The sequence below is a fragment of the Limtongia smithiae genome (genome assembly GCF_038497785.1).
Source record: "Limtongia smithiae strain NRRL Y-17922 unplaced genomic scaffold V1518scaffold_6, whole genome shotgun sequence".
NCBI classification, from domain to species: Eukaryota; Fungi; Ascomycota; class Lipomycetes; order Lipomycetales; family Lipomycetaceae; genus Limtongia; species Limtongia smithiae.
This window is the reverse complement of record NW_027117627.1, coordinates 734,042-752,931: the sequence shown is the minus strand read 5'-3', so window position 1 is coordinate 752,931 and position 18,890 is coordinate 734,042. Positions and strand designations below refer to the sequence as shown.

General features: G+C 57.3%; 9 protein-coding genes across 9 annotated transcripts; 6 read left to right on the top strand and 3 right to left on the bottom strand.

The window, feature by feature from the left end:
- The first annotated feature begins 4 nt into the window (after positions 1–4).
- On the top strand, positions 5–1,446 carry V1518DRAFT_417402 (nucleotide-diphospho-sugar transferase). Its single transcript, XM_066904287.1, has 2 exons — positions 5–1,073; positions 1,126–1,446. Exons 1-2 carry the CDS (start codon positions 48–50, stop codon positions 1,210–1,212), a joined length of 1,113 nt encoding a protein of 370 aa, XP_066759599.1. The 5' UTR covers positions 5–47; the 3' UTR covers positions 1,213–1,446.
- Positions 1,447–2,999: 1,553 nt separating this feature from the next.
- On the top strand, positions 3,000–5,660 carry V1518DRAFT_451335 (P-loop containing nucleoside triphosphate hydrolase protein; the record flags this gene model as incomplete). Its single annotated transcript, XM_066906516.1, has 7 exons — positions 3,000–3,123; positions 3,181–3,258; positions 3,311–3,375; positions 3,429–4,562; positions 4,614–4,779; positions 4,832–5,176; positions 5,232–5,660. 7 exons carry the CDS (start codon positions 3,000–3,002, stop codon positions 5,336–5,338), a joined length of 2,019 nt encoding a protein of 672 aa, XP_066759598.1. The 3' UTR covers positions 5,339–5,660.
- On the top strand, positions 5,433–6,475 carry V1518DRAFT_417395 (Manganese/iron superoxide dismutase). The gene is made up of 4 exons (XM_066904286.1): positions 5,433–5,654; positions 5,709–5,981; positions 6,040–6,120; positions 6,186–6,475. Exons 1-4 carry the CDS (start codon positions 5,502–5,504, stop codon positions 6,342–6,344), a joined length of 666 nt encoding a protein of 221 aa, XP_066759597.1. The 5' UTR covers positions 5,433–5,501; the 3' UTR covers positions 6,345–6,475.
- Positions 6,476–8,092, top strand: V1518DRAFT_417392 (uncharacterized protein). Its single transcript, XM_066904285.1, has 3 exons — positions 6,476–6,982; positions 7,036–7,160; positions 7,222–8,092. Exons 1-3 carry the CDS (start codon positions 6,835–6,837, stop codon positions 7,879–7,881), a joined length of 933 nt encoding a protein of 310 aa, XP_066759596.1. The 5' UTR covers positions 6,476–6,834; the 3' UTR covers positions 7,882–8,092.
- Positions 7,918–8,907, bottom strand: V1518DRAFT_417391 (DNA replication complex GINS protein-like protein psf3). Its single transcript, XM_066904284.1, has 6 exons — positions 8,766–8,907; positions 8,632–8,706; positions 8,515–8,573; positions 8,246–8,441; positions 8,074–8,188; positions 7,918–8,018 (listed from the first exon to the last, which is right to left on the bottom strand). The coding sequence occupies exons 1-6, from the start codon at positions 8,808–8,810 to the stop codon at positions 7,957–7,959; spliced, it is 552 nt and encodes a 183-aa protein (XP_066759595.1). The 5' UTR covers positions 8,811–8,907; the 3' UTR covers positions 7,918–7,956.
- Positions 8,908–8,916: 9 nt separating this feature from the next.
- Positions 8,917–11,443, top strand: V1518DRAFT_417388 (GC-rich sequence DNA-binding factor-like protein-domain-containing protein). Its single transcript, XM_066904283.1, has one exon. The coding sequence runs from the start codon at positions 8,984–8,986 to the stop codon at positions 11,387–11,389; it is 2,406 nt and encodes an 801-aa protein (XP_066759594.1). The 5' UTR covers positions 8,917–8,983; the 3' UTR covers positions 11,390–11,443.
- Positions 11,444–11,619: 176 nt separating this feature from the next.
- Positions 11,620–13,014, bottom strand: V1518DRAFT_427640 (uncharacterized protein; the record flags this gene model as incomplete). The annotated part of the gene is made up of 1 exon (XM_066906049.1): positions 11,620–13,014. The coding sequence occupies one exon, from the start codon at positions 13,012–13,014 to the stop codon at positions 11,620–11,622; it is 1,395 nt and encodes a 464-aa protein (XP_066759593.1).
- Positions 13,015–13,759: 745 nt separating this feature from the next.
- V1518DRAFT_373597 (uncharacterized protein) lies at positions 13,760–15,139 on the bottom strand (the record flags this gene model as incomplete). Its single annotated transcript, XM_066901434.1, has 1 exon — positions 13,760–15,139. One exon carries the CDS (start codon positions 15,137–15,139, stop codon positions 13,760–13,762), a length of 1,380 nt encoding a protein of 459 aa, XP_066759592.1.
- Positions 15,140–16,634: 1,495 nt separating this feature from the next.
- On the top strand, positions 16,635–17,056 carry V1518DRAFT_417385 (uncharacterized protein). Its single transcript, XM_066904282.1, has one exon. It carries the CDS (start codon positions 16,734–16,736, stop codon positions 16,950–16,952), a length of 219 nt encoding a protein of 72 aa, XP_066759591.1. The 5' UTR covers positions 16,635–16,733; the 3' UTR covers positions 16,953–17,056.
- The last annotated feature ends 1,834 nt before the right edge of the window (positions 17,057–18,890 follow it).

Sequence of the window (18,890 nt, the reverse complement as noted above, 5' to 3'; positions counted from 1 at the left end):
ACGCGCCTCCTCTCTGTCGCTGCGCCATCACCACCACGTATACCCCAATGGTCGCAGGAAAACACACCGCCGTGCTCGGTCTCACGACCTTCATTGCTGCAGTATACCTCCTCTCGCTATTTGCCTTCCCCGAAGCCCCGCGCGCGCCGGTATGGCATCCCATCATCGCGCGCTCTGCGGTTAGCAACACCCACGGCGCCAAAAACGTCATCACTCCTGTGGCGGCGACAAACGCCTCGGTGCTGCGCGAAACGCAGCGTCGCGCGCTCGCTGTACGCTCGACAATGGCGCCAGGCCTCGAGCTTTCGCATCTGATGTCGACCGCAAACGGCGCACACGGCGGCGAGTGGCCGCGGCGGCAGCCGCGGTACGCGGTCGCGTCGTCGGTCATGACGGCGCGGTTTGCGCAGTATGCCATGATGCTCGCATACACGCTGCAACAGCACAACGATTTCGAGGCGCTCGACGCTGAGTTGATTCTACTTGTGCGCACCGAGGGCAAGGACGCGGTGACGGCGCACAACATTACCAACCTGGAAAAAGTCGGATGGCGCGTGCTTGTGGAGAAGGATCTGGAGTTTGAGGGCGTCGACAAGGGTAAGATTCGGCCGTACCATCGGTACAACCTCAACAAGCTGTACCTGTGGTCATACACGCAGTACGAGCGGATCGTGTTCATCGACGCGGACACTTTGTGCAAGAACTCGATCGCCGAGTTGTTTGTGCAGCCCGGCGATATCGCGGGATCGCCGGACGTGTGGTGGGACGTACCGATCGACACGCGTTTCAACTCCGGCGTGATCTCGTTCCGGCCATCAATCGAGGAATTCCGGAATATGATTACCGCCGTGTCGGACCCGGAGATGCATAAGCCGAACGACGCAGATCAAGCGTTCCTCAACGCGTACTACCGTCGGCGTTTCCATGCGTTGCCGTTCAAGTACAATTACAACCTTGTGATGTACCAGTTCCACCGGCGCACATGGGATATGTTGTGGGACGAGGCCGTGATTATCCACTACACGACAAAAAAGCCGATGCCGACGCGTCACTGCGGCAAAGGCTGCGGCGAGGTGAGTTGATTTGCGACTGGGCGGGTGTATGCGGATGCTAACTAAATCGCAGTGGGAGCCATCTGTGTATTACTCGATTCTGTGCAAGGAGATGCTTGCGTTCTACGGGCTCGAGAACGAGTTGCCTGTCCTGGGTTGAGTGTGTGATTTAGTGAGATCTTTGTACTATACGAATAATTTATGATGTCAACTAAACCGTGCAATGGATACGCGCGCAGCTCCTGTCTGTACTATTGAAGTTCTTATCCGAGCGACGATGACGATTTGCATACTGGGAGTCATGCCATCGCTGTCTACCGGTGACCACTGAACTGGATAGATTGCGCAATAACAAGAGGCGCAACAGTAATGCGTTTAGAGAAACAATGCGCTGTGTGTCTGCGAGTAATTGAGTACTGGCTGCGAACGACGGACTCGCCTGTAGCGTGCCAGTAGCAGTACAGACGTGCGTAGAAGGGCAGTTAGACAGGCTAGCCGCGCTGCTGCAAGATAAAGGCGGAGGAGGCATTTCAGAAACCGCAAAACTAATAAAGTCACTCAGCCAAAAGCCGGTCAGTGCAAAGAATAAAAGGGCGGTCTTCGAGACCGCGTAAACTGGGCGTACGTCTCAAGCGCCGAACATGTGCCGGACGCGCTGTTGGAAGAAATTAACAAGCAGCGCGTCAGCGCCATTGTGCACGGTGAGAAATACAGTCGCTCCAACTCGGATTCTCTTTCCTGCCGTGTTTAACTCGTACATTTGCCCGGTCTAGCAAAGTGCAGTCGCGAACACCGAAATAACAGGTGCGCCCCTGAGGCTGCCCCTGACGTAGCCGCACCACACGTACGGCGCAGTCCACCCACTGGCCAGCTTTCTGCGGCTAATCGAAATTGGCAGCTCTCAGTTAAGCCCGCCTGATTTCAAGAGAAGCATGCCGCATTTTTCAATACAGTGCCGTCGGAGACTAACCGGCAGGATATGGCGCGGGCTGCGGAGCTCTCCGAATTCTCGTGTTCGCGGTGCGACACAACCACTGTCCCTGCGCGCGGCGCTCTGGCTTGCGCTCTACAGGTTCGCCGCCTCACGATCGTTCTGCTCTGGCCGCTCGCCGCTGTCGCTCTGATCGTCTACATGTCGTGCCGCAGTATATCAAGTTACTGGTACGTTTTATTCTGACGCCTGTCGAAGTGTGCATGTCTGTCTAGTTCGCCATGTGTCTGCACAGTACTATATGTCTGTATTGCTTTGTGCACTCTCATTTCACGGCTCAATATGAACACAGCGCTTTCGTTTGCATGTGCACATGTATGCCAGCCTCATTCCCGGACTTTTAGCTACTTGCTCAATACGATATTCCATGTGATATCGCGTCGTTAGTGGCACTCATACGTGTTGTTCAACATTTATGACTTCCTTCATATCGGAAACCGCCGTGCTTGCTGTTTCCAATTCGACTAACATGATTTTCTGGAACTGCTGGTCGTTAGCCGAACTTGTGGAGTGGCGCTGCTACATAGTTCCTGCTCCTCGTCTTAGAGAGGAACGACGATTAGCGTCTGCCGTCGCTCTGGTGTTCTTCTGTTGGTGGCTCCTCTGTAGGAGGTTGCTGCCACCGCGCCACCGGCGGAGCGGCGCCGTTGTCACTCCATTAAACTTTCGCCGCTCCTCTGGACACTCGTTCCGCTACCAGAGCAGAACTGCGAAGCGGCATGAAAACATATCTCTAATACTCTGCAGACTATGGCATCGGTGTATCCCATAATTGTTTGTAAACTCCTAGATAATTCTCGCGTGTGAAGAGCAGAGTAAAGTGAGGCAACGCGTATCACCGTCTCCGCAAATTCTGGGTGTGGGCGTGCGGAGCGCATGCGAAGCCTCCCAACACGTCCGCTGCACGAGCTCCCTACACGCTGGTCCGCGACGAACGACGGTCCTCGCTTGATTCAATGAGCCAGGGACAGGCTTCCGCGGACGCCTTTTTTGAACTTCTGCAGTCATCAAGTCTATCCGCACAGTTCCAGCGCGCGAGCATCAAGCAGCAGCAGCGGCTATTGCCTATATTTCAGCACCGTGCGTGAGATTCGTACCTCGCGAGATAGTGGCAACGACCGACTAACGTGTTTTCAGGAGATTCTATTCTGTATCTAGTCGAGACTTCCCAGGTAGTTGTGCTGATAGGACACACGGGATCTGGAAAGAGTACACGTGAGTTCACTCAAGCGCAGAGTTGCGAGACAGCGTGACTTACCACCGACAGAACTCCCGCAGTATTTGTACGAAGCTGGATGGACTGCAGATAAGCAATGCATTGCGTGCACACAAGTATGCTACGATATATTTACATCACACGCGTGAAGCATGTCTAACGAATGCAGCCCCGCCGAGTGGCCGCGACTTCGATCGCGAGACGAGTAGCCCAGGAAATGGACTGCGAGGTGGGCCAAGCGGTGGGCTACTCGATTCGATTTGAAGACGTCACGTCGGAGTCTACGCGAATAAAGTATATGACTGACGGCATGCTGCTGCGCGAAATGCTGCGTGATCCGCTACTGTCGCGGTATAGCGTGATTATCGTTGACGAGGCGCACGAGCGGAGTCTGTATACCGATATTTTGCTTACCGTTCTCAAGAAGGTCATCAAGCGGAGGAAGAACTTGCGGGTGATTATATCGAGTGCGACGCTGCAAGCTGAATCGTTTGCGTCTTTCTTTGGCGCGGATACGACAAAGATTATCAGCATAGAGGGACGTATGTATCCGGTCGATATCCTATATCTTTGCGAGCCGGCGGAGAACTACGTCGAGACTACGATACGCACAATATTCAACGTGCACCTTCAGGAACCGGCAGGTGACATTCTTGTGTTTTTAACTGGACGAGAGGAAATCACTCGGGTTTGCCAAGCAGTAGCAGATAGAGCAGACACGGTGCCAGAGGAAAGTGGACGGCTTCTGGCGCTACCGCTGTATGCGGGCCTGACGCAAGCAGACCAGATGCGGATCTTCGAGAGCACACCGGAAGGCATGCGAAAGGTGATCATATCGACAAATATAGCCGAAGCGAGCGTTACCGTGGATGGAGTCGTGTACGTGATCGATTGCGGGTACGTGAAGCTGCGGGCGTACGATCCGACGACGAAGATCGAGTCGCTCGTGGTGACGCCGACGTCGAAAGCGGCTGCGACGCAAAGAGCTGGCCGAGCGGGACGGACGCGGCCCGGAAAGTGCTTCAGGCTTTACACAAGTAAAGCATGGGATGACATCATACCGGATGTGACCGTGCCGGAGATCCAACGGGCGAATCTGGCGAGTCCGATACTGCAGCTAAAGTCGCTCGGAATCGAGAATATCGCGAGGCTTGATATGATTTCTGAGCCACCGGTGGAGTTGGTCATTGATGCGCTTGAACTACTATATGCGCTTGGCGCGTTGGATGATTACGGGAAACTGACGAAACCGCTTGGAGAGCGGATGGCGGAGTTGCCCTTGCCGCCGATGATGGCTAAAGTTGTAAGTTGCATTGTCGGATTTGATTTGTAGCGTATGCTGACCTGAGGGCAGCTACTGCAGTCTGAGTCGTCACACTGCATGGGCACGATATTGACGATCGCGGCAATGATGTCTGTGGAAAACGTGTTCTACGTGCCGGATAACGACAAGGTCTCAGCGGAGATGGAGCACATGAAGTTTCGGGTGGAAGAAGGCGATCATCTGACGCTATACAACGGTATGTGTACATGCTGGTTTGCGTGAGTGCAGTCTACTGATGTGCGCTGCAGTATATCAGGCATTCACGCTTCGCGGAAATCAGTCGCCCAAATGGGCGCACTCGCGATTCTTAAACTACAAGGCGCTCGCGCGAGCCGTCAGTGTTCGAAAGCAGCTCGCGCGGTATCTGGAGGTGCTGGGCATGTCCGTGCCGCCATCCGATCTCGCGGAGATTGTGACGTCGGAGTCGGTGCGCCGGTGCCTCGTGAGCGGGTACTTTGCGAACGTGGCTCGGATGAACGCGGATGGATCATTCGGGCTGGTGAACGGCGGTGAAAATGGCAGTACAGTGGTGTGGGCGCATCCGAACTCGACCATGTTCAATGCGACGGCGGATTGGGTGGTGTACAGTGAAAGTGAGTTGTTGAAGTCGTGAATGAGTGCGGATGGTTATGCTGACTGCGAGGATAGGCGTGGAGATGGACGGAAAGGTCTATATCCTCGGGATCACCAGGATCGAGCGGGACTGGCTGCTGGAAGAGGCGCGGGAGTACTACCGCGTGGAGAAGAGGCGGTGAGCGTAGAAATGTAGATCCTCCGGGCGGACCGGGGCTCATTGGTCGTCGTCATAGGCGCGAATCCGGGCTTCCCGCCGCGCGCCGCTCCTTCACTCATCTTCCGAACATCCTTCCCTCAACTCCACCTCCACCTTCACCACCCCCATCTTCCCAGCAGCACCCAATGGCCCTCTCCGCCCTCCGCACCTCCTCCGTCCGCCGTGCATACGCCAGCGCTGCCGCCGCCCCGGCACTCGCCCGCGGCAAGGCCACGCTTCCGGACCTCAAGTACGACTTTGGCGCTCTTGAGCCCTTCATCTCCGGCCAGATCATGGAGGTGTGTGCCTGCACTTGTTATGCCATCACCGGCCCACTCTGTTAACAATAACAGCTTCACTATACCAAGCACCACCAGACCTATGTGAACGGCTACAACGCCGCGATGGAGAAGATCGCGACTGCGGACATCAAAGGCCAGATTGAGCTGCAGTCTGCGATCAACTTCCACGGCGGCGGCCACATCAACCACTCGCTGTTCTGGGAGAACCTCGCACCCAAGTCTGCCGGCGGCGGCGAGCTCCTAGGCGCGTCCTCTCCGCTGACCAAGGCGATCGAGGCCAAGTACGGCAGTTACGATAAGCTCATCGGCTCTATGAACACTGCTGTATGTGATTTATGTGATCAGACTAAAATAGCATGCTGACGGGTCTGTGTGTTTATAGTTGGCGGCGATCCAGGGCTCCGGCTGGTCGTGGGTTGTCAAGAACTCGGCCACTGGCGAGATTGAGATTATCAACAAGGCTGTAAGTACTTCCTGACAGCCACCCGATGAGTTGCGAACAGCATAGTAACCGCTATTCTCCTGCAGAACCAAGACGCCGTGACCGGTCCCTACATCCCACTGATTGGCATCGACGCATGGGAGCATGCGTACTACTTGCAGTACAAGAACGTCAAGGTCGACTACTTTAAGGCGATTTGGAACGTCATCAACTGGAAGGAGGCCGAGAAACGTTTCCTCGCCTAAGTGTACTGCTAGCAGCCTTCTCGCGCGCCATTGGCCACGACGCAGCTAGGTACTTGTAGATCTAGGATAGCCCGCCCCACGTTGAAAATTCTAGCAAATATATCTTCATGAGTTGTCTTTGCGCCGCTGATCTTTGTGCCGAGCCGGGAGGAGCTTACGGCACCGATGCGGCTCGTAACGCCGGGATTCCGGATTGGCAATGCAGCTCCACGCACGACGGACCGCACAAGAGACGACACCAGTTGCTATTCAGCAGGTACTAGGAGGAGTGAATTGGTGCACTGCCTGTGTTGGTGCAGATTCGCAGATTCTGGTGGAGTAGCACCCAGGGCGTCATAATCCGCGCACCCGACTTCAGCCATCTCATTGCTTCCAGGCCTTCAGCTTTCTGATCCGCGCGTATTGTGCACGCACTCATCGTTATATTGTATATCTACTCTAGCATCTGCTACTACGACGCTGATTGTGCTCCCAACTGCAGCCGAGCGACATGTTTGCAGCGACGCCTCCGGGCTTCAAGAACGCCCCCATCACGAAGCTGTACATCATCTTCACCATCGGCAGCTCGATAATCACGTCAATCGCGGGACTCAAGCACTATGTTATCCTGCAGTTGGTGCCGCACATATGGGGATGGGGTATGTTATAGTCGAGCTGTTATGCTGTGGTGCGCGTGGGCTGATCTCCGCAGGTCAATGGTGGCGTTTAATAGTGTGGCCGTTCGTGTATCTGAACGAGTCGGAGGTGCTGTTTGCGTCGCTGTTGATGTACAATCTACGGGTGATTGAGCGCATGCTAGGGAGTCGGAAATATGCCGTGAGTGCGATCATTTGTCTCTACAGCCCGGCGAGTCAGCATCGCTAACAAGCTCAATCAGTCGCTGCTGCTTCTCTCCTACGTGTTCACACTCTTTCTGGCACCGCTGCTACTCATCATTCTCAAACTCGTGCCCTCATACTCCGCCAACTATCTTCCCCCGGGCACCACACCCATCATCTTCACCGTGCTGGCACTCTACCACGACATGATCCCATCCGTCTACAAATTCAAGATCTCCCCGGCCCCCGTCTCCGACATCGACCCACCACCAAACACCTCCCGTGGCTTTGGTAGCTTCTCCGCCTCGACCATCGCAAACTACTCAATAACACTGTCCGACAAAATCTTCGTCTACGTACTCGCGTCGCATCTCGCGTTCGCGCAGGCGCCGGGGAGCATGATTTGCGCCGTGACGGGGTGGTACGTGGGTATGCTCTGGACGCGGGAGGTACTGCCGTTTCGAAGCTGGCGGATTCCGCAGGCATGGTGGGACGGCACGCAGCAGCGCAGTCGGGCGGGGATGGCGGTGCTCGGGACAACGACACAGCAACAGCAGCAATCGCCAGTGGTGGCCGCGGCGGCAAGACTCAACGGCGCAGTCGCAGCAGCAGAGGCTGGAAATGGTGGCAACGGCAGCCGTGCTGACGCTGCCGCCGCAGACGGGCCAAATCAGCGACCAGGTGGTGGACTTTTAGACACGTTTCGGGCTAATTTTTAATCTCTACTTTTTGTGTTTGCGCAAGTACTTGCATTAATCCCTGAAAACTCCATTGATTGTATGTATATGAATGATTTACTTCTTCGTGCTCAGCCACTTTTTGAAGTCCCGCGAGGAGTCGTGCGACGTCTTGAATACTAAGGCAACTGTCAGAATACAGTGAGTATGACAAGACGGTAGATGATGGCTTACGCTTCATTTCAAACTCGTCTAGTTTACTAACGAATTCGGTGTTATCGAACATCATTGACCCGCCGCGTGTGTTATGCGCGAAGTCGTTGATCAACGCCGCGCGCGCCTTGAGTGTCTGCCGACACCAGTCAAAATGCGTCCACCCATACAACACTCTCAACAGTGTGCCTACCTCCATCATCGCTTCGAGCAATTTTTCATCGCCAGCCATGCTAAGCCATCGCAAGGCTAGCCGGTGGAACTGCAAACTCTGCGCGCGTAGATCAACACTGCCCGCGTCAGCTTTGAGCGCCGAGACGACTCTGCTGCTTAGTGGCGCTGGTGTTGACACAGTGACGAAGCCGGTGGGGAGATCGTCGGAGATGCCACTGCAGGAGTAATGTTGTGAGTGATGCGGGTCGCGTCGCGTCGCGTCGTGGACCGCAGTGGGAAGTAACGTACCCGATCGCGAGGAGGTCGGCCATCCACAACGGCAGCTCAATGCGCGCGCCTTCAACAATCTAATTAGCCATATCAGTAAACGAGTTCATTCGGTCTGCTAAATGATTTTAAACTCACATCCGTGCTCTCGTTGCGGCCACTCTCGAGGTACCCCATCCCCGGCACGCTGAGCTGGAACACCGTCGGGATGCGCTGCACCGTCGCGTTAGCACTTCCCGCACTGCATACAAATACCGTCAAATTCCACCCACATGGGCGTCCGTCAGAAGGTCATCGATGTCGTAATACTTGCTCATCGCTGCCGTCCTGGTGTATACTCTCGTGAACTCCGTGCACGCGTCGACCGCGTTTGCGAACTCACCGCCGGCGAGCCGCACGCCGTCATGAATTCACAAATTTCTGCCCAACACCCTCGCCCCCGCCGCAAGCCCATGCCGCACACCGCGGCCGGCGTACTCTCCGCAGCACGATGACGACCCGGAGCGACGACTCTTCAGCGGATGATGACGACGAGTTTAATATCAGATCGTTCCGTGCAGCGCGTGGCGGTTTGGGGGGACGGTTTCCTGGCGGCGATGAGGGCGAGTCGAGCGATGAAGATGGTGGCGGTGGCAAGGAGAAGAGGGCAGCGAAACCGTTACGATATTCCGGGATCTCATTTGCTGCGAGTGCTGTTGCGCCGTCGAATCCGCTGGATGACTTGGAAACATCCGAATCAACTCAACCTTCGCCGTCACTCACAGGCAATACCAAGAGACAACCCTCACAAGCACAGACCCAGCGCCCGCCTCCACGAGCACCCCCACAAAATGCAGCATCAGCGCGGATATCTTCTGCGTACGGCAAAGGCGCGTCCATGTTCGCCAAGATGGGCTACGTTGAAGGCAGCGGTCTCGGCGTGCGAGGACAGGGTATTCTCAACCCTGTCGAACAGAAACTCCGTGGTGGCCGCGTCGGTCTGGGCGGGATCAAGGAGAAAACCGCAAGCTCTATCCGAGAAGCCAAACGGCGCGGCGAACATGTGTCGTCTGATGAGGAAGAGGGGGGTAGTGATACCAAACGCGCACGGAAGGCGAAAGGTAGTGGTGTGCAACAAGAGCGAGCGCGCGGGCCGAAGGTGATCTATCGCACATTTGAGGATATGAAAGCGTCATCGATGCCGGTGCCCGGGTTTTGGAAGGATATCATCGACATGACCGGCGGCGAGCCAAAGGTGCTTGACAGCATGTCTGATTTCAAAGGCGCGCTAGACGTCGGCGCTGACGTTTCTGAGCGCGAGATCATCGCAAACACAGCACAGCTGCAATTGGAGAACTACGCGGACCAGTGGGAATCATTGCAAGCGCAAAAGGGATGGATTTTAGGCGAAGTGCAGCGTATCACGGTGGAGTTTGATGCACAGAACCGGATTCTCGAGAAACTAGACAAGATCCGCGAAATAGCGGAAGCGATGAAGGCGAAGTCTGGCAACGATGACAGTGTTCAGGACTTATTTACCAGTGTATTGCCGTATCTGGACGATCTGGAGAAGAACTACCGCGCTGAGATGCAGGAGTACAAGTTGGACGACATCCCGATTGCAGTGCTGACGCCGATATTATGTCAACTTTACCAGTCTTGGTCGCCGTTGACTAATCCGGAGTATTTGAAGTCGTATTTTCTGCGATGGCAGCATATCCTACACGTTCTCTCCAGCGATGCAGAAGGTCATGGAAAGATAGCCAAAGACACGTTGTTTGAGAGCATGATGGTCAAGACTTGGCTGCCGCCGGTTCGCCACACTATTCTGAACGACTGGAAGGTACGCGATCCATTGCCGGTTATCAACCTGCTCGAGACATGGCACGACGTGGTGCCCGCGTTTATTCAGGAACAGCTCATCGCGCAGGTTGTGCTGCCGAAACTACGTGCCGCCGTGAACGAGTGGAGTCCGAAGCCGACACAACAGCCCGTCGAGTACTCGTCCTTGCTGCATACGTGGATATTCCCATGGATGCCACTTTTGGGAACACACTTGCAGCCACTGATAGCCGACGTGAAGCAGCGGTACCGTTCGGTTCTTCGTGCGTGGGACGTGTCGCGCGGCGTTATCGAGGACTTGCGGTTCTGGAGAGACGTGTTCAGCAGACGCGAAATCGACTCGATGCTGATGAAGTACACGTATCCGAAACTTGTGCGGGTGCTGAAATCAGACTTCCAGGTGAACCCCGCCGACCAGGACATGGCGCCGCTGAACTCCGTGCTCGCGTGGAGTTCGTACTTTGGTAGCGGCACCTTCGCGGAGCTGCTCGAGGAAGAGTTTTTCCCGAAATGGTACGACGTGCTGTTTATGTGGGTCACCTCCGAGCCGGTGTTCGACGAGGTCGCACAGTGGTACGAGTTCTGGACGACGCAGTTTCCGGCGCGGATCGGCAAGGCGCCGACGGTGCAGAAAGGGTTTGCGCGGGGGTTGGAGTTGATACAGAGGGCAAAAGAGTTGGGACCGCGGGCGGCAGAGCGACTTAGGCCGATTAAGATCCCGCGCAGGGAGCACCGGTCGGCGCGATCGCGCGAAGCGAAAGCAGAGAAGAAGCGCGAGAGCAGGACGCCACACAGCAGAGAGGAGATTCCGCTCGCGGCGAGCACGCTCAAGGACGTGGTCGAGGAGTATTGCTTATCCAGCAACATACTGTTCATGCCGCTGCGTAAGGCGCATCCACTGTTGGGATACAATCTGTACCGGATAACCGCGTCGGCGGATGGCAAGGGCGGGTTCGTGGGGTACTTTGAGAACGAGGTGCTGTGGGCGAAGGTGCAGGGCCGGGCTGATGTGCGGCGGTTGGAGTGGGAGCCGCTGGATTACATGAAGATCGGGGAGTGTGCTGGTTTCAGGTGACTGTGTACGATAGAAATGCAATGCATGAGAAGTACAGTAGAGCAATCGTGCAAAGTGTGGTTCCTGGGTCGGCGGTGGCCGCTCGTGGCGCAGGCAGCGGTGATCTCACGTGGCACAGCTCAATATGCGGACTTGCGCCTTTCATTTACAATGCAGGCACCCCATGCAAGGCACCAACTTAAATCCGATCTATATATATTATCCCCGTCCCTATATGTACAAAATGTAGGTCATGTCGAGCGTATCATGTAGTAGTTGTGACACCGGTTCCAGTTTTCCAGGTCCGTTGGCCCCGTGGCGGCGGTGGTGAGCAGCTCTCCGCGGTCTTCGACGCCTCCAGCCGCGCGGTTCAAGTACCAGAGCATCATGTTGTGGTACACGCTGCTGATCATGGATTCGCGGAAATGCTTGTCATCCGCAAAGGCCTCGCGCACGCTGATGAGATCCCGCACGATGCGGTTGAACGGCATCATTTCAATATCCCGGCTCTGGCACGCGTACGAGAGCGCCTGGCCCAGCTGCTGCAGGCCCGCGTTCCACTCGACGGCGGTTTCCTGCGTCAACGAGCGGCACAGCATTGGTGAGTCGGGAAAGGCAGCGCGCACGTCATCGAGCATCTTGCCCATGCGCCGCATGTAGAACCGCAGGGCGCGATAGTTGAGCCGGCGCGCGGGGTCGACTTGGATGGTCTCGTTTGCGGAGGCGAGGAAGTCTGCCGCGCGGGGGCGGCCGGCCTGGGCGCGGTCGGCGGCGCGGAAGGCTTCGAGATCCCACAATCCGGACTGCACAATGATCAGATCCGGGCGCGCACGGGAGTGGTGCCCGCCGTCAACAAAGTTTCCCGCAGTGAGGGACGGCATGAAGAACTTGTCCCAGCGGTCCTCCCAGGAGACGATCTCCATGCCGGGCGCGATCCACCAGCTTGGTCTTGTCGTGTATGTCGACGCGACGTGCCACGTAAGGATGGTAAAGTTGAGAAACGGGATCTCGCAGTGAGTGGAGGAGTGCACGCCGCCGGGGGCGACGCGGAGTTTTCCGCCGAACGCATTTTCGCAGAAGTAGAGCGAGAGGAAGCGGTCGGTGGAGTCGCCGACGAAGAGCACCGTCTTGCTGTGCATCCACGCGGTGCGCTGCTCGAGCTCGGCGCGCAGCGCGGGGTCGGTGGTGAACTCGCGCTGCTCTTGCAGCTTTTGGAGATCGTTGTACCAATTGTGCGGAGCGGTGCGGAATGCTTCTGGCTTGGGCTTTGCAGCAGTCTTGCCGCCGAAGTAGAGGTCGCCGTCGATGATGTAGTCCGGGTCTGCTGGGTCTGCATACTCGTCCGCGGGAAGCGCCTGGTCTCTGCCGGCGCCGTCCAGCACGGTATAGAAAGGGAAGAACTGTGCGGCCGTGGGCTCGAGGGGGTTGTCGAAGTAGAGATACCCGTCCTGGGCGTAGGGGTTCTCGCAGTGCACGGCCGCGGCAGCCGCCCGATAGTCGCGAAGTGTGACGGTCTCAAACACGCGCCGTGACGGCCCTATGAGGGCGGTGGTGAGCGCAGATGCGCGGAAGTGGCGGCCATAGAAGATGGAGAGAGAGAGGGAGACGATGACGGCGGCGAAGAAGAGGTGTCGCTGGTAAAGCATGGGAGCGATGTGCGGGGGTATGACAACGACGAGAAGGCGGACAGGAGTAGTCAAGGAGCCACCGGCCCTGTCGCGGAGCTGCCCAAAGCGGTGGCCGAGCAGATAGGGGCGGCGCAGTGAGCGACGCGCGGCCTACAGCAGCATCACGGTTCCCGCTCCTCCCGCCCTGCTCCTCAGGATCATACCGCTGCTAGCGGTACTGTGCGTGCTTCTCTTCTCGGTGCTCGGCCTGCACCGCGCCACGGCGGTTGTACACACAGCTGGCGCGGAGCGGTGACTAGCTGTCGATCAACTCATCTCTGAGCCGAACGCCCCTGATTCCAACGGCTCAGCCCCGCCACACGGACACACGCGACGTACACCACCACTGTACGCGTCAATAGCCATCCTCCCGCAGAATACAATAGCATTGAGGCACTCGCGCAGGCGCCAGTCGCACGCATTTCGCGTCGAGGGCGGATGTCTCGGGGTGGCGGGGAACAGGTGACTGCGCCCGGCCTGGCCGCGTCTCGGGCGCGCGGCTCACTCGCCCTGCCCGCGTCTAAGTGGCGCGTAACGGTAGCACCTAGCACAGGTACGCTGTATCAAGTGCAGCCAGGGTAGTATCTGATCCACGCCGTGCGTGCCGTACGGCAACATGTGCGGCTACAGCAAAGTTCGAATGCGTGAACCTCAAATGCGTTCTATTAGTCCAACAAACTTAGCGCGGGCATACGCCATCAGTCCACGACAGTCTGTTAAGCAGTCATGGATAGTTCAGCATGTGGTAGTTGTGACACCGGTTCCAGTTCGCCAGCGTCGTCGGCCCGCCGCTCGCGTTTCGCACCAGCTGTCCCTGGCTCTCTACACCGCCTGCAGCACGATTCAAGTACCAGAGCATCATGTTGTGGAACAAACTGCTGATCGCGCCCTCGCGGAAGTGGATAAAGTCCGCGTACGCGCCCGGCACGCCGATCATGTCGCGCACGATGCGGCCGAACGGCATCATCTCAATGTCCCGCTTGCGGCACGCGTACGACAGCGCCAGGCCGAACTGGTTCATCCCCGCGTTCTCGCTGCCGTTCGCGCGCTGCGTCAGCGACCGGCACAGCACTGGCGTGTCGGGAAACTCTGCCACAATGTCGCCGAGAATCTTGTCCATGCGGAGCGCAAAGTACCGCAGCTCGCGGTAGTTGAACGCGCGCGAGTGGTCCATCTGGATGCTCTTCGCCTCCGCTGCCGTGCGTGCCGACAGGCTGTCCTGCGCCTGCTTCGCGGCGACAAACACGTTGTGGTCCCACAGTCCGGACTGCACAATGATCAAATCCGGCCGCGTCCTGGTGTGCCGAAAGTACTGCCCACGGCTGTCCCGGCCCCACACCAGCGATGGCATAAAGAACTGGGACCACCGCTCCTCCCACGACACAATCGTCATCGTGGGGTTCATCCACCACTTTGGCTTCGTCTCGTACAGCGATGCAACATGCCACGTCAAGATTGTAAGGTTCAGCGCCGGAACCACGCACGACGAGGTAGAGTGTATTCCGCCCAGAGCGAACTTGAGGTGTCCACCGAGAGCATTCTCGCAAAAGTACAGCGACAAATACCGGTCGGTGGAGTCGCCAATGAGCAGCACGGTCTTGTCCTTCATCCACGCCACGCGCTGCTCCAATAAAGCTCTAAACGCTGGACTCTTATTGTTCTTGCGTTCCCACTGCAGGTGCTGCAAGTCGTTGTACCAGTTGTGCGGCGCCAGCTTGAATGTCTCCGGTCGTGGCCGCGGCACGGTCTCGCCACCAAAGTAGTGCACTCCGTCGATGACCGGGTCGGCGTCGCTATTGTCGTCGGCGGCGGCGAGGAGCACATCGAACGGAAAGAACTGCGCAGACCTTGTGTCTGCCGGATCGTCAAAGTACAGATATCCATCCTTGGAGTATGGGTTCTCACACTTGTCTGCGGTCGCTGCGGCGCTGTAGTCCGTGAACGACACCGAAGCGAGCGCAGGCTTCTTGACGGCGGTCGCTTTCTCCACCACGGGCTCCGGACAATCTGTGGCCGTGGTCGCTAGGGTGAGCGCGACATAGAGCCCGTAGAAGCAGGCGGCCACGGCGACGCCGAGGAGGAGTGCACTGCGGAGGGATCGCATTAGCGAGGGTGGTGGAGCGCGAGACGTGCTGAATAATTCATCCAAGGGCGCGGAGGATGTGATGCTGCGCGCGGCTGTGCGTGGCTGTGCGCGCCAAGTCGCGATTGGGTCGACGACCCCAATGTCCTCCGCCACAGTCCCCGCGCCGCCAGCCACCGCATCGACGCAGTCATCGCGCACGCTGTTGAGGTGTAATTTCGCTCGGCGCAAGCGCGCAATAGCACGCCCGCCGTTCGTAGTCAGGGCCAGAGTACGCCGTACAGCTGCATCACCATGATCCGCCGCACGGGCTAGGGTTGTGCCGCTGTGTCGTGACAGGCGTACGGCTAACTCGCTTCATAACCTTAGCCTGTGCGGCTCGCTGCTAGGAATACGCTCCTGTACGACCTCTGCCTCGGGCGATATCCGATTCGTCTGCTCTCCAGCAGGACGGCTTGTCGCCGCGTCCCTGGTCAAGTGCAAGATGCTATTATGTTGCAAATGCGGGACTTTGGGAACGTACGCCATACTCGACCTCGGAACTCGAATAGAAACAGGTTGGCATCTCAGATATTCGCAGATTGTGGCACCCGCTTCCAGTCTCCAGCAGCAGTGCTGATTGTTCGGCACTTTCAAGTCGTCGCTGCACGAGGTTGATGTAGAAGTACGCACAAAAATATATCGGATTTTTGATCCGATCCTAAAAGCGCACTGCAAGGTTGCAATCGCAGAGCGAGTATTTCTCGTACACGCGACGGTGCAGGTGGCTGTCGTGCGCATGTATTCAGCAGAATCGCCCTCCCGTCAGATCAGCAGAATAGTGAACTAACAGTATTCGTCGTGCCGGAGGCTTAGAACCCGCCTGCGCATGACTCCTCGAACGTCCACATAGTCAGAACAACGGCGCATGGACTAGATCAATAAAGAGACGATGTCTGTAAACAGCGCCTGCGGTCCAGAGTGCGTAATGGAGTAGATATTCACGACGGACTCTCGCCATGGCGAACACTCTATGTCGCCTACATTATCAGCGATGCCGCGCACAGCTTGTTGCTCCCTGCTATCTTGTCGACAAGCAATTCGCGAGGTCAGTTCTGTCTGTAATCAGCAGTTCGCGTGCATATTAAAAGCAGAAAAGCGCGATTAATGGTATAGAGAGATGCAGCTCTGTGTCCTCAGGTGCAGGGTGTCAGCTGTATTCAGCATTTAGTGTGGCACCTTCAGCAGTCACAAAATTCCGACACGTGCTCTGCGGCAAGCGGCTGCAACAGTACAGCATATCAGAACGACTTCCCTGGCGCAGTCTTGCCTGCCCATGTTTGCGGATCGTGCATCGAGCGGCCGAATGATAGTGGTTTAGGGTGCATCCGGCGCGTGCGGAGTTGTCGTCTAGTCCGGGCGATCGTGAAGACCGCGCGTCCATCTTTCCCGAACTCAAATCCAACTTGCGCCCCCGCCGCTCTTCAGGGCCACGCGGGCAACAGCCACGCGAGATCGGACATTTTATGCAGGTACTATGAGATTTAACTAATTTATCGTATAGATCGCACAGGTCCCCGCACCGCGACGAGCTATGGCTGGTCCGTCTCGCGGCTGACATCGTGCGGTACGCCGTATGCCATGGCGGATGGGAAAACTCGTTCTTGGGCATGCCTGGCTTGTGGTGCAGCTTATCCGGCTGGCTCTGCTGATGGACGCTCGCGCGTCGCTGGGCGCGTCGCTGGGCGATACGCGTGAAACGGCTGGTCCAGCCAACCAACCACCCGGTAATCTTGGCAGGTCACGCGCGCTGAGAAACAAAAGAGGGATTTCTCGCAGACTATATCAGATGTGAAATATCCTCCGGGATTGCGGCTGCGCGCATGATAGAATTGCTCGGGGCGCGCACGCACGGCATGTCGGCCAGCGCAGGAGCCATATCCGTAGGCATACCAGTTGGCGCTCTGACTGCGATAGACGAGTGCGTGAAGAGGAACAACAGCGGGGTTTGAATGTCTAGAAGGGAGACATGCGGCGGTGATGGCGTGCTACAGGTGGCCGATCACGGAGAGGACACTAGTTTCTCAACTAGCGCAATTACTCTGTTCATGAACTTGCAGTACACACGGTCTAGCACACGGACGTGTTGCAAATTTGTATTGTTACGTCTGCGCAGTGTGAAACCACGACTTCTGTGGCAGGAGACCGACTCGTAGCGACATATGTCACAATATTGCGTGCCTGTCTGCAAATCCCGTCCAGCCATGCACGCCCCGAATGGAAAGGATTCAAGCTGTAAGTTGCCGATGGTGGCGGCATGCGCGCATGCGAGCGGAACGATATCGGAGTCGCGGCATTGGAGCCGTCGCGCGCCGAGTCACGGCGGAACGCCAGTCGACTCATCAGCGTGAGATTATTGGCACGCAAAATTAGCAACACAGGAGGCCGTCAGCGGCAGCAGCGGCGGTCGAGAAGAGCGCACTTGGCGGCTTCTGCGCATATGCCAATTGGCAGACATTGTATTATTGTCGCGCTTGGCCACTGCGATGCAACGACCTGAGCTCCGTGGCAGCAGCGAACGACCAGGCTTGGAGCTGGACACTGCTTCCCGAGGTTATTATTGGCCAGGCACGGTTTTAGGTGTGGTCCAAGTGCGATATCACTCGGAGGCGGTCCGAGCAACCGTGTTAATCAGGGGCGCCGTGACAGTGCGCGGGGCTCCAGCTCCCATATGCAGCCTTGCCTCTTCGTCGCCTGCGCGATAGCGGCCAGGGCTGCCGAGCGTGTAAGCCGCGTGGACGGCAGCGACACAGCTATCAGCAGCACGGCGTTGCAGACGTTCTCCGCTCGCGCGGTCGCCGCGACGGTCGTCGACAGAGTGACACACTGCTCCCGCAGCGATAAGCTGTTTGAACCACCTCTAGCCCTCGCACGGCCCGGCAGGCGTGCGCACAGTCGTTCAGCCACCGTGGCCCTCTTCCCATACTGCAGAAATATGCATGCAATTTTGTTTTCCCAGCTGCCGCGTTATCGCGCAAGTGCCGTTCATATGTGTCGGCTGCCCCGGTAGCAAGCGCCACACAAAGTATATGAGTTCGCACCAAGACCCAGTGCGTCTAAGCCGTTATCAAAGCGTCTCAAATTTCCGACGACGACGCGTCGCGGTCGAGGATGTGCGCGGACAGTACCCAATTGTGACTATCCTGCCGTTGCACGCTGTTCTCCAGTCTTGACCACACTACTCGTGATGCACGCATGCAGAACAGAGGGCGTCTGAGGCCTTGCTATCGACGATGCCAAGCGCGGCAGATAAGACGGCTCCACAGCCGATGTGATCCTAAAATGCCGAGCCAACACCCTATTCATTGCCCAAGCTAACTTCGCGGGTTGCGACGTCTCGCCAGACCGTCCTTGGCACCGCGGCATCCCCTGCACAAGATAACGGTCCTCGCAGTGTCGCACCCTGCCGTCACTGTCCAGCCCGGCCGCTGGCAGCGCTATGCGAGCCGAGTGGTGCCCCAAGCATGCAGGGAATTCCGTGAATTCATCTGCCTCAGCGAGACCGCTGGGCATATTAAGCGCGCACGAGCTCAGGAGTAGTGTTGGTCGTTGACCGTACTCGGTGCCATCTGCGTGTTCACGAACAGCGCTTTCGTAAATGTGCACTGCCGCGGACGGCGCGGCGGGGCCGGAAGACCACCGGGGTCGAGCACTCCGCGCCACCACAGGTTGCTTTTTGGCGATGATGGGTATCGTCGTTCCCGCTAGTGCAATCTTCGGTCGCCGCGGGTTT

Bases quoted from the DNA above. Each gene is read 5' to 3' on its own strand.
- V1518DRAFT_417391 (XM_066904284.1), bottom strand. From the start codon at position 8,810: ATGAGCAAGTATTACGACATCGATGACCTTCTGACGGACGCCCAT. The intron at 8,707-8,765 runs GTGGGTGGAATT...GCGACGGTGCAG, and splicing joins ACCTTCTGACGGACGCCCAT to CGCATCCCGACGGTGTTCCA. The intron at 8,189-8,245 runs GTAGGCACACTG...TGGTGTCGGCAG, and splicing joins TGCTCGAAGCGATGATGGAG to ACACTCAAGGCGCGCGCGGC.
- V1518DRAFT_417392 (XM_066904285.1), top strand. From the start codon at position 6,835: ATGTTTGCAGCGACGCCTCCGGGCTTCAAGAACGCCCCCATCACGAAG. The intron at 6,983-7,035 runs GTATGTTATAGT...TGATCTCCGCAG, and splicing joins GCCGCACATATGGGGATGGG to GTCAATGGTGGCGTTTAATA. The intron at 7,161-7,221 runs GTGAGTGCGATC...AAGCTCAATCAG, and splicing joins TAGGGAGTCGGAAATATGCC to TCGCTGCTGCTTCTCTCCTA.
- V1518DRAFT_417388 (XM_066904283.1), top strand. From the start codon at position 8,984: ATGACGACCCGGAGCGACGACTCTTCAGCGGATGATGACGACGAGTTT.
- V1518DRAFT_417385 (XM_066904282.1), top strand. From the start codon at position 16,734: ATGCCATGGCGGATGGGAAAACTCGTTCTTGGGCATGCCTGGCTTGTG.
- V1518DRAFT_417395 (XM_066904286.1), top strand. From the start codon at position 5,502: ATGGCCCTCTCCGCCCTCCGCACCTCCTCCGTCCGCCGTGCATACGCC. The intron at 5,655-5,708 runs GTGTGTGCCTGC...TAACAATAACAG, and splicing joins TCTCCGGCCAGATCATGGAG to CTTCACTATACCAAGCACCA. The intron at 5,982-6,039 runs GTATGTGATTTA...GTGTGTTTATAG, and splicing joins TCGGCTCTATGAACACTGCT to TTGGCGGCGATCCAGGGCTC.
- V1518DRAFT_417402 (XM_066904287.1), top strand. From the start codon at position 48: ATGGTCGCAGGAAAACACACCGCCGTGCTCGGTCTCACGACCTTCATT. The intron at 1,074-1,125 runs GTGAGTTGATTT...ACTAAATCGCAG, and splicing joins GCGGCAAAGGCTGCGGCGAG to TGGGAGCCATCTGTGTATTA.